The 12,790-nt window shown below is 46.5% G+C and overlaps 1 protein-coding gene across 1 annotated transcript in view; it reads left to right on the forward strand.

Moving 5' to 3' along the window:
- Positions 1-12,790, forward strand: part of LOC143817524 (transient receptor potential cation channel subfamily M member 2-like) — an 868,795-nt gene that overhangs the window by 376,372 nt on the left and 479,633 nt on the right. The window contains exons 29-32 of the mRNA XM_077299005.1: positions 5,183-5,278; positions 12,140-12,226; positions 12,421-12,526; positions 12,620-12,721. Coding sequence (XP_077155120.1) covers positions 5,183-5,278; positions 12,140-12,226; positions 12,421-12,526; positions 12,620-12,721 — 391 coding nt within the window. The remainder of the gene's footprint in view (positions 1-5,182; positions 5,279-12,139; positions 12,227-12,420; positions 12,527-12,619; positions 12,722-12,790) is intronic.

Consider the following 12,790-nt stretch of genomic DNA (forward strand, 5'->3'; position numbering starts at 1 on the left):
AGTGGAGAAAGAAAGCTGACTGGATAGGAACCAGGCAACACCTTGTGGCAGAGGGTGTTGCAGGGGAGGATTCGGTAGGGTCTCTGTCAGGTTTGGGACCCTGATGGAGACCTAGCTACAAGGAAGAAGGTTACGGGACCGTGCCTGCACGGAATAGCGGCGGTGCCCAAAGAAAGGATAAGAAGCGAGATAGATTGTGCTGAGTGAGAAACGAGATCGAAGCAAATAGGAGAATACCAGTAGGAGTCGTGCTGTAAGACTGAGGCAACATCCTACTGAGGCGCACAACCGGTGGCCGGAACGCCGAGGAAGTATTTACACATCTAGCTTCAAGCAATACTTCAAACCAACGGCAGGACAGTCAGTCATAGGCGGGCTGTCTCACACCAATCACCTAAGAAGACATAGGGGGCAACCTGTGGAGAGGGGAGACTCTAGGGTCCCGGAAGAGCTCCGAGCCTACCCGTCATACGGGTGCCGTCCTAACCATAACACCGGGAGGGACGGAGGATTAGCAGAACATCATCTAATCGAGTTGTGAGGGAACTTAAGAAACAGACACAACAGTTGTGGGGACTTTCCGTAAGCACAGCAGGGAAGGACCACAACACACAGCGCTAGCAGGAAGGCACAGATTTCCACCTGCAAAGAGAACTCTGGAGGTGCCATTGGACCGGCCGGACTTGCGCAGCCTGGTTATCTAGATTCCGGACTGAGGACCCAGAGATCTCCAGTAAAGAGGTAAAGAGACTGCAACCTGGTGTCCTCATTATTTACTGCGACCGGCACTTCACAACTACACCATCATTCACCACTACTCTCTCACCGGACGCCCCTCACTGACCAGCAGGGTCACGGACCGGGTCTAGCCACTGTGACAACCCCAGAACAGAGACTCAGAGGCCCGGTGCCGGGTACCTCTCGGCCCTGCGGCAGTGGGGGCGCCGCAGTTGCATCTTGGCACCGTTCAGGTTGTAAACCACATATCACAGACATGGATTATGGCAATTTTTAAAGAGTCCATAATAACAGGGTCTGTACCACAGGACTGGCGTATAGCAAATGTGGTGCAAATATACAAAAAGGGGACAAAAACTGAACTCGGAAATTATAGGCCAGTAAGCTTCACCTCTACTGTGGGTAAAATCCTGGAGGGCATTCTAAGGGATGCTATACTGGAGTATCTGAAGAGGAATAACCTCATGACCCAGTATCAGCACGGGTTTACTAGGGACCGATCATGTCAGACTAATCTGATCAGCTTCTATGAAGAGGTAAGTCCTGAACTGGACCAAGGGAACCCAGTGGATGTAGTGTATATGGACTTTTCAAAAGCTTTTGATACGGTGCCTGTTGTGAATTCCGTTCTGGAGCTCCCTCCTGTGGTTGTTAATGGTACTTTTGTGAGTTCTGCCCTTGGGCTCCCTCTGGTGGTTTCGAGTGGAACTGCTGCTCCTTGAGGCTAGCTGTAGCAGCTGCCTTCACTAATCGTCTTGCCTGGATTTGTTATTTAAACTGGCTCTGGGCTTTAGTTCATGCCAGCTGTCAATGTTCTGGGTTGGATTTGGATCTCTCCTTGGATTTCTCATATGGCCTGTCCATTTCAGCAAAGGATAAGTTTTTGCTAGTTCTTTGGTTGTCCATTTGCTTTGGACTCTATTGCTCAGCTTATGTTATGTTTCTTTTTGTCCAGCTTGTCACTATGTCATATTCAGGCTAGCTGGAAGCTCTGGGGAAGAAGATTTGCCCCTCCACACCGTGAGTCAGTGTGGAGTTCATTTTTGTAAACTCTGCGTGGATATTTAGTTTTTATACTGACCGCACAGTATCCTTTTCTATTCTGTCTATCTAGATTAGTATTGGCCTCCTTTGCTAAAATCTGATTTCATTTCTGTGTACGTCATTTCCCTCTCCACTCACAGTCAATATTTGTGGGGGGCTATCTTTCCTTTTGGGGTTTTCTCTGAGGCAAGATAGCTTTCTATTTCCTTCTTTAGGGGTAGTTAGTTCTTAGGCTGTGACGAGGTGTCTAGGGAGAGTCAGGAACATCCCACAGCTATTACTAGTGTTGCTGTTAGGATTAGGAACTGCTGTCAGTAAAGATACCACCTCCTCAGAGCTCGTCCCATGTTGCGTTTTAGCCACCAGGTCATATCAGTGTGGCTCCTTAACCACCAGGTCATAACAGGTGCCACACAAAAGGTTGTTACATAAAATGAGAATAATGGGGATAGGGGAAAATATGTGTAAGTGGGTTGAGAGCTGGCTCAGGGATAGGAAACAAAGGGTGGTTATTAATGGAGCACACTCGGACTGGGTCGCAGTTAGCAGTGGGGTACCACAGGGGTCAGTATTGGGCCCTCTTCTTTTTAACATATTTATTAATGACCTTGTAGGGGGCATTCAGAGTAGAATTTCAATATTTGCAGATGACACTAAACTCTTCAGGGTAATCAATACAGAGGAGGACAATTTTATATTACAGGATAAACTAGAAGCTTGGGCTGAGAAATGGCAAATGAGCTTTAATGGGGATAAATGTAAGGTCATGCACTTGGGTAGAAGTAATAAGATGTATAACTATGTGCTTAATTCTAAAACTCTGGGCAAAACCGTCAATGAAAAAGACCTGGGTGTATGGGTGGATGACAAACTCATATTCAGTGGCCAGTGTCAGGCAGCTGCTACAAAGGCAAATAAAATAATGGGATGCAGTAAAAGAGGCATAGATGCTCATGAGGAGAACATAATTTTACCTCTATACAAGTCACTAGTGCGACCACACTTAGAATACTGTGCACAGTTCTGGTCTCCGGTGTATAAGAAAGACATAGCTGAACTGGAGCGGGTGCAGAGAAGAGCGACCAAGGTTATTAGAGGACTGGGGGGTCTGCAATACCAAGATAGGTTATTACACTTGGGGCTGTTTAGTTTGGAAAAACGAAGGCTAAGGGGTGATCTTATTTTAATGTATAAATATATGAGGGGACAGTACAAAGACCTTTCTGATGATCTTTTTAATCATAGACCTGAGACAGGGACAAGGGGGCATCCTCTACGTCTGGAGGAAAGAAGGTTTAAGCATAATAACAGACGCGGATTCTTTACTGTAAGAGCAGTGAGACTATGGAACTCTCTGCCGTATGATGTTGTAATGAGTGATTCATTAATTAAATTTAAGAGGGGACTGGATACCTTTCTGGAAAAGTATAATGTTACAGGGTATACACTAGATTCCTTGATAGGGCGTTGATCCAGGGAACTAGTCTGATTGCCGTATGTGGAGTCGGGAAGGAATTTTTTCCCCCATGGTGGAGCTTACTCTTACCACATGGGTTTTTTTGCCTTCCCCTGGATCAACATGTTAGAGCATGTTAGGTTAGGCTATGGGGTGAACTAGATGGACTTAAAGTCTTCCTTCAACCTTAATAACTATGTAACTATGTGACATTTTCACTTTGGACAGGTGAGGGATATGGTTTATTATTTTTCTTTTGTTACAGAAGACATGGGCAAGTTGGAAGAGCGGGATGAAGAGACAGAATTGGCGCATATAATAGACGCGCCTCTTCTAGGGAGGCTGCAAGCTGCTATTTTTAACCTTGGGTGGGCAATATCCATGGCCCCTTACCAGCCTGAGAATACCTTAGACCCCAGCTGTCTGCAATAGCTTGGCTGATTGTCAAAAATGAGGGACATCCCATGCCTATTTTTAAATTATTTATTTAAATGATTTTAAAAAACTACTTGGGCACCCTTCTATTTTTGATAACCAGCCACGATAAAGCTAACAGCTGAGGGTTGCAGCCTGCAGCTGTCAATTTTGCCATACTGGTTATAGAAGAGACCCTACGTTATTTTATTTATTTTTAGCACAGGCGCCAGATGATGAATACTCCTATCAGTGGCACCTGCTCTTGCTGTTATCAGTAGTACTCACATCAGCCAACGCCGGTCACAGCTGCTGGCTGACGCTATCTGACCGATGGTAATGATCTTACCTCCGATCAGAGCCCGTGTTTGTCACGCTGTCATCTGCATGTCAGCACATCAAACAACGGATGTTTGGGCTTCATCTAAATGGGATTCTGATACTATTCTGGTACCCGAAACAATTTTTTTTTAAAATGTTCTGCGAACCCGCCAGACCCGAACATCCAGGGATTTTCCCCCTCACTAGTGGTGAGATGTGTTGGAGAGAAGATGAGTAAGCTCTCCGTCAGTCATGGTGGTGAGGAAGGTTATGTAGGAAGGGCAATTGTCTGTTCTACATAGGGCTTGTGATGGTTGACCTGTAAATGCTTTTCTTGTCTGGTCAATCTTATATTTGAAATGTACAACTAAGTCTTCTGCAGAGATGTGAGAGGTCGGAGGGTCGGATTGGCAGTGGCGGGTGGAGGAGGGCGGTAAAAGTGTAGAATAACTTTGTTGTTGTTGGATATCCTCAGAGTGCAATCTCCCACCCCCCGTATACTCTCCCCACAATGCATTCCCCCACACAGTATGTTGTCCCCACAGAACATTCTCAGCACACACAGAGTATCCTCCCCGGACATTCCTCCACCCTCCGTATACTCTCCCCACACAGTATGTTGTCCCCACAGAACATTCTCAGCACACACAGAGTATCCTCCCCGGACATTCCTCCACCCTCCGTTTACTCTCCCCACACAGTATGTTGTCCCCACAGAACATTCTCAGCACACAGAGTATCCTCCCCGGACACTCCTCCACCCTCCGTATACTCTCCCCACACAGTATGTTGTCCCCACAGAACATTCTCAGCACACAGAGTATCCTCCCCGGACATTCCTCCACACTCCGTATGAAGCTTCTACAGTGACCCTCACTTGCCTATGCTTCTAGTTACATCTTTGCTCCTATGTTACTGATCAGGACTCTACTGCCTTGGGATATGACTTGGTAATGACACGATACCTGAAGGATTTTGCAGGTCTTTTAGTCTCTATCGAGACCTAAATTGTGGATCAGGGATCTAACTGTATCTATGTCCTCAGGAGATAACATTAGTATCCTTGGACAGTGGGACAACTCCCAAATTTGAAACCAACTGAGATGGTTTGGAGGTCTCTGATTTTCTGTTTCATGCATATTGTCAGTAGCAGATGAGCACAGAGTGATGGTCATCCATAGATCAGTAATGTTTCTCATGCTTCTCTAGAATGCAGCAGAAAAAGAGGAAATACAATGGAGTAGATGGTTTACTGGACTTCCGCAGCTGCCTGGGAACATATCGGGTAGAGGATGGACTACCCATGTAAGTATCTTCTGATAACCAAAACAGATGGAAAAACCTTAAGAAGAGACTTGTGGCACTAGTGGCTGTATCACTGAACTCCTCTGTCTGAAGGGGTCCTAGGAATATGGAGGAGAAGGACAGAGGGGTGTGGATGAGGGAACAGAGGAGTGTGGCATTTACAGACTATTCTGGAGAGGAGAAATGTGTCTGTGAAAGGACAGAAGAGACGGAGGAAGGATAGAGGAGTTTGGAGCAGGAGTCTGGCGAAGATAAAGGGGTCTGATGAAGACAAAATCCATGGACTAACAAAAGATGGGGCTTCTCTGGGTGCTGCTATAAGGGTTAGTGAGCAAAAGGTAAATGAAGAAGGATATTTTATTTTCAATGTTTTATCCTTCTTCATTTACCTTTGGCTCATCCTCCCTTGTGCCAGTGCCTGGAGAAACCACATATTTTCTTATTATTTGGAAGTCTCTCTGGTTCTATGCCTTGGCATGGTCGATCGGGGCAGCAGTTGTTGGTTTTACTACTCCAAACCTCCTCCAGTGTTGTGCCTGTCCAGCTGTCACAAGTGGGTCACGTCCTCCTGGCAGATCTGGGGTTAGAAGGTTACTACGCATTGTGGATAGCAGATCTTCCATTTAGCCTGTGTGTCTGTGTTTCCTATTAAATAGGTTTTATTTCCTTTGGTGCTGAAGAGGTTAACGAAGGGATTGCCCACACCTGTCCATGAAATAGCCTTGGAGTCAATTGTCCAATTACTTTTGGTCCCTTTAAAAACAGGGTGGCACATGTTAAGGAGCTGAAACTCCTAAACCCTTCATCCAATTTTAATGTGGATACCCTCAAATGAAAGCTGAAAGTCTGAACTTCAACTGAATCTGAATTGTTTTGTTTAAAATTCATTGCGGTAATGTCTATAACCAAAACTAGAAAAATGTTGTCTCTGTCCAAATATATATGGACCTAACTGTATAACCAGCAGCTTTTGTTTTGGCCAAAAGATTTTTCAAGCCGCCACCATAACACGGTAGACACTTTTGGCCAGGCCCTACTCTGCTGTAATCTACTAAATATTTGTTAAAATATGCAATACAATTAAGGTATATTTTTATTTATTTTTCAATTTTTAAAATGACCAATAATATCACATACAAGGAACAAATACCACCGCACCAGGACCAGACACCATATTACCACCACAGTGACTGAATAATATCAAATACAAGGAACAAATACCACCGCACCATGACCAGACCACATTACCACCACATAGTGACCAAATAATATCACATACAAGGAACAAATACCACCGCACCATGACCAGACACCATATTACCACCACAGTGACCGAATAATATCAAATACAAGGAACAAATACCACCGCACCATGACCAGACCACATTACCACCACATATTGAACAAATAATATCACATACAAGTAACAAATACCACCGCATCATGACCAGACCACATATTACCACCAGTGACCGAATAATATCACATACAAGGAACAAATACCACCGCACCATGCACAGACACCATATTACCACCACATAGTGACTGAATACTACAATACTGATCAGTAATAAAACCAACACAATACTATCACCATAAGTGCCAGTATTCACAGGAGATCTGTACTTAGTATGCAGTGTCTGTGTAGAGGTAATACAGAGATCACCAGTGACATTATACACAGGAGCTCTGTATATAGTGTATAGGTAATACAGTGATCATCGGTGACATTGTACACAGGACCTCTGTATATAGTATACAGTGTATAGTGTCAGTGTATAGGTAACACTGACTCACCAGTGACGTCTCTAGGTGAAGTCCTTCATCTTTCATCCAGCACAGACCGCCATCACTTCATCCAGCCAGGACTCATTTCTGCAGGAAATAACACAGTTATCTCGAGCTCCGCTTGCAGAACACATTACTTAATTTTTCCCAACTTCTACATTACACCACATGAAGAAAAAAGGCGATATAGTGTCACTCTACACAGTAACAGGACCGGCCCCCATTTAAAACAGTGTCCTCAAAAAATAAAATAAATACATCATTGCAGTAATAATATCCCTTAATTAGCCCCTATGGCAATAATATTCCCCATCCTGGCCCCGTGTGTCTCATTCCTGGCTCCAGCCATATGTTCTTCTATCGTGCCCTCATGAGTATCCATTCTACCCCATATGATCTCCCCATCCTGCCCCATCTGTCTCCATCGTATCCATCCTGCCCCATGATCCAATCCTGCCCCATGTCTTTCATTCTGCCCCGTGTCTCCAGTCCTGCCCCCAATGTGTCCAGCATCTCTGCCCCCAATGTTCCAGCATCTCTGCCCCCAGTGTGTCCAGCACCTCTGCCCCCAGTGTGTCCAGCACCTCTGCCCCCAGTGTGTCCAGCATCTCTGCCCCCAGTGTGTCCAGCATCTCTGCCCCCAATGTGTCCAGCATCTCTGCCCCCAGTGTGTCCAGCATCTCTGCCCCCAGTGTGTCCAGCATCTCTGCCCCCAGTTTCCAGCATTCTGGCCCGGGTCCCCCGGATTGCCGCTCTCAATAAAAAAAAATTAAAAAAAAACGAGTTCTTCTCTCCTGTCCGCGCTCCTTTGGCGAAGCTCCGTCCTTGCAGCTGAAGCACGCACTCGCTGGCGACTGACAATGACATCAGACGCCGGCGACGTGCGCGCTGCGGCTGACGTTAGCTGCCAGCCTCCGATTGGCTGGCGGCTGTTAACTATTAATGTGCGGGTGCGGCCCGCACGTCAATGGCGTTAAACTGCCGCAGCGTTGGTAGGGGCCCGGTGAGCAGATGAGACTGAGCCCGATGCGGGCCCCCTCTGCCCATCGGGCCAATACGCCAGTCAGGGCAGTAATGCCCTGATGGCGGCGGTCAATCTGAGCGGTAGCCCTGGCCCCCCCACACCACCGGGTCCTGGGCTACTGCCCAGATTGACCTCATTATGATCCGCCCCTGGGTGTATGCTTTCCTCACTGTTCTATTCCCATTTGGTTTGTTGAATCCTACCCTTCCCTATATACCTCTCTACCTATGGGTGAATGATTTATATGTTAGTTGCTTTCTGTTATCTATGTGTCTTACATGTTTATACACTAACATTTCTATCCCAGGCCGGGCGAGCGGACAGCTTACAGGAGAACAGTAAGGCTGGTGGCCCAAACCACCTCACATTTAGAGGTACCTTTGGGACCAGGGATAGTTAAGGTCCCAGTGCAGGGCCCCTTTACCTATTTATCTACAGTCAGTGTGACATCAGCACAACCATTTCAGGTGAGAATTTCCATATTGCTGAGGTTTCCATTCCTCCAAGCTGATTTCTTCAATTTTGGGGGTGACAGGTTCCCGTAAACGGTTGACCAACCTTCATTTTACAGACAATCATCTTGACTATCTCCTACATAAATGTGACGTGCAGTTATTTAGCATATGATTAGTTTCTAGATTAGTATCAGATTCTTGTAATCTCACTGCATTGTTACCGTTTTGCTCCTAAAAATACAAATTTAGATTTTAATCACTGCCTGAATCCTTCTGGGCTGCTCTCGATCAGATTCAAACATGTCTCAATCGAAATCTGATCCCAGGTCTCTTCTTCACATTCCCCAGGTTGGTGCACACTGGTCGCCTCACTTGTTGGGTTGGGTTGAGGTCTGCGGACTGTGGGGACAATCCAGTACCTCTACTTCCTTGTCATTGGCCCATTTCTTCCCTAATCTCACCGTATGCTTCGGGTCATTGTTCTGCTGGAACACTATATTGTTCTTTTCATACCCATAGTACGAGTGTATGGAGTAACTCATCTAGTAGGACACTCACATATAGCTCAGCTTTGAGACCACCATCAATCCTGGTCAAGTGTCCAACGCCTCTGGCTGAAAGACAATCCCATATTATTAGGCTTCATTCGTCGGACTTGACAGTTCCTTCAATTTCTCGATCTGTTGGCCCTTTTTCCTTGTTTCTCCTAGACCCATTTGCACCCATCAGTCCCGTCTATTGACTTTCGTCTCTTCGCTCCAGATCACGCGTTTCCAATCTTCTTCTGTTCACGTTTCATACTTTTTTACAGACTTGAGCCAACGCTTCTTATCTGACATTATTGAAGTTGAGGCTTCTTCACCTTTTCTGGTCACCAATCCAGATTTGTGTAACGCGCATCGCAGGATGCTGACATGGACGTCTGTGACCTCCTTATTATGAAGCATACGAGCCTCCTCCACTGCCGTGTTTATCGCTCCAAAACTGATAGACCTTGGTGACTCTGATATTTTGCCTGGACAGCCAAATCTTGGCTTCTGATTCGATGGACGGACTTCATTTCATATTCTTATAAATGTCATGGTGCTCACATGATGAAGTATCTTTGCCGAGAGACCGCTATCGATGAGCTGGATGATGCTGTTTCCTTTTTCATGGGAAATCTTCATGGCTGCTCCTCGATTCCAACCAGTGACCTATCACTTGGGAATCGACTTAATAACACATGGAGCTATTACAGAATGTGAGGACAGGTTGTAATTAGTAGTAGTCAAGAAGAGAAAGATTATTCCACCACCAGGAGCAAAACCGTAACAATGCAGTGACATGAGGAGAATCTGCATAACTAATCATATGCTAAACAGCTGCAAGTCAAATATATGTATGAGATAGAAAAGATGATTGTCTGTAAGATGATGGTTGTCACGGTTCACTGGGAGGATACCTTTATCTTCCCCACCACTCTTGCAGCTCTCTGGCGCCCCACTTACCCTCAGGTCAGACAGGGTACTGCACCTAGGATAATTAGTTGCCAGAAAGGCTGCCTTACTTTGTGCTAGCTAATGGGCACACTGCAGCGAGGGCAATATAAATACTCCCACTCAGGCGGGAACAATAATTATCAACGCTGTCCATCGCTACAAAGCTTCCCAAACGCACAGGAAAAATCCGCTGCCACCAGCTCCGATTTCTTGAATAATAATGGGGCCAGAGCCCACCCAAATTAGTAGCGTAATTCGCTTCAGAGGACGTGACAGTATGTTATAGAGCAAGGAGAGACAAAGCTAGTAATTTTATATATTTTACTCCAAAAAAAGGTTGGCAGTGTTTACAGAAGTATAAAAAGATATTACAAAGAAGACCAATATCGTATGTACAGAAAATTACAAATAAAATGGACATCCGGAATATATAATCCTTATCTCTCTAGCCCTGATCGGGGCCAGGATACATAACTTTAAAAGAACAAAAGAGTCCCATGCAGTTTGGGAATTGCTGTAAAAGTTTTGGCTGGTATTAGGCGGGAGGGGGGAATGAGGGGTTTAGACGAAGATTGGCTTTCACAGCACAGAGCCATAAAAATTCCTCAGTGAAGCTGGCAGCTGGTCTCCCATTACAACTATATAGCAGGGGGAGGGAGTTGCCTGCAGGGTAATAGAGAAGCAGAGGTTTCGACGCAGAGTGAAGAGGGGGGGTCGGAAAAGCCCACAGCGTGTGTCTGAAAAGCCATGGACTTTTTAATTGTATACTCAAAACATGGCATATTCATATAGTGACACCTCCCCCTTTTGGACAGTGCTACGGAGGCAACACCTGTCGGTACTCCTCCATGCGCACCTTGGCAGGTTCACCCGGCGGGACAACCCATCTGCATTGTCATGCTCGCTGCCCTTTTTGTGTTTCATGGTAAAGTCGTACTGTTGGAGAGCAAGGCTCCAGCATAGCAACCTTCCGTTGGTTCCACACATGGCTTGTAGCCAGCGCAGAGGGTTGTGGTCAGTCACCACAGTAAAGGTGTGACCGTACACGTAGGGCTGCAAAAGTTGCAGGGCCCAGACCATGGCCAGGCACTCCTTCTCCAAGGTGGAGTAGGCCACATCCCTCGGCAGAAGCTTCCGGCTCAGGTACAACACTGGGTGCTCTTGGTTCCCCGAGTCGACCTGGCTGAGCACAGCACTGAGGCCAAACTGGTGTCGGTCTGGCATGTTAGGCAGGCATTTTGGTTTTTCAGAGCAAAGTGTGTTTGGGCAGCATTTTGGAATAGAGCAGAGTCAAGCTGGCAGACACATTGGTATAGCAGAGCATAAAGATAGCCAACCTGTTTTTTTTTTTCTGTGGCTAGGTGTAGTGCAGGCACCTGGCAGCAGTCTGCACTCACTACCTGAATTCTCAGGCTTTACATAGCTGCCTGAGCCAGCCTTAAAAGAACTTGGAACTTGACATTACAGATGAGTGCTGGGTTGCAATGCCAACTCAACACACACTAGAGCAGAAAAAAAATACTACTGGGTAATGAGGATCCATGGATCGTGGCTGGAGCAAGGACAGGTGACTAATAGGCATCTGGAAAAAAAGATGGGTCTGAAGGAGTACAATGAAGTCTGGAGGTGGCAGAGTGGGCTGGAGGAGGATGGAGAACCTGGGCAAAACAAAAGGGACTAGACTGTGGAGTTTGAGGAAAAGGACTGAAGGGTCTGGAGGGGACAGACAAGTTTGGAAGAACATATGGATCTGAAGGAATAAAGAAGGTATAGGGGGACACTGGGGAAAGGAGGAGACATAGGGGTAAAGAGCCCAAAGCGAGAAGGGTCTTAAAGGAGACACAGCAGTCTGGAGAAATTGAGGGGTTTGATCAGTAAAGAAGGTATCTGAAGAGAACAGATGGTTTGGAGGTGACGGAGTCCTGGAGCAATGCAGAGAGGTCCATGCTCGGTCTATCCATAGAGAACACGTGCACATTCATTCACGCTGAGACAGAGGTTGGCTCTTGTATGCAGCCATGACTTGTATTCATTTCTCCCCCCATGGTAAACCATGATGGATGCGCTGACTCGTAATGACATTACTCTGTGTCTTCTCTTCTCAATCCTTCAGGAACCCAATGGGAAGAACAGGACTGAGGGGTGTTGGGAGTCTTCGCTGGTTTGGACCGAATCATTCCCTTCATCCAGTTCTGACGCGGTGAGGAGCAGCACATGGGTGATTCCTGACCGTATGTGATGAGGACATTGGGGCTGTATACACCTAGTTCAGGCAAATCTAGTGACTAGGGCAGCGCCATGGTCCAGGGCAGAGGCCATCATCTCATCATACTCATTATGCTAGGCGCCTCCTCGATCTTCAGGTGATGGTCCTGTAATGTGTCTCTTCTGCAGGTGGAGTAGAAACACAGAGGGAGGTCCTAATAAGAAGATGTCCCGCAGGATGCTGGAGGTTTTGGTAGTGAAGCTGATGGGTAATGAGCTGTGGGGATTGCCCGGGGTAAGCTGCAGACAAAGGGTGTGATATTTGTCCCTAGGGTTCACTCTCTGTCCATAGCTCAGTATCTGGAGTAACTCTGCATCTTGAACACAGGGGACCCTGGATCCAGGGGAGCAGGTGCCACTGAAGCTCCAGGCCCTCCTGGTGCCTGGATATCTGGGCGAGTTCCTGGCCTTGCTCAGAGCTGGGGCAGAGGTTGGTATACTGGGGTTCAGGGGGTCATTTATGTCCGTGTAGGAGATGTGAAGCAAATCATGAGATGTG

Source organism: Ranitomeya variabilis, chromosome 3, assembly GCF_051348905.1.
Source record: "Ranitomeya variabilis isolate aRanVar5 chromosome 3, aRanVar5.hap1, whole genome shotgun sequence".
In the NCBI taxonomy this organism is placed as follows: Eukaryota; Metazoa; Chordata; class Amphibia; order Anura; family Dendrobatidae; genus Ranitomeya; species Ranitomeya variabilis.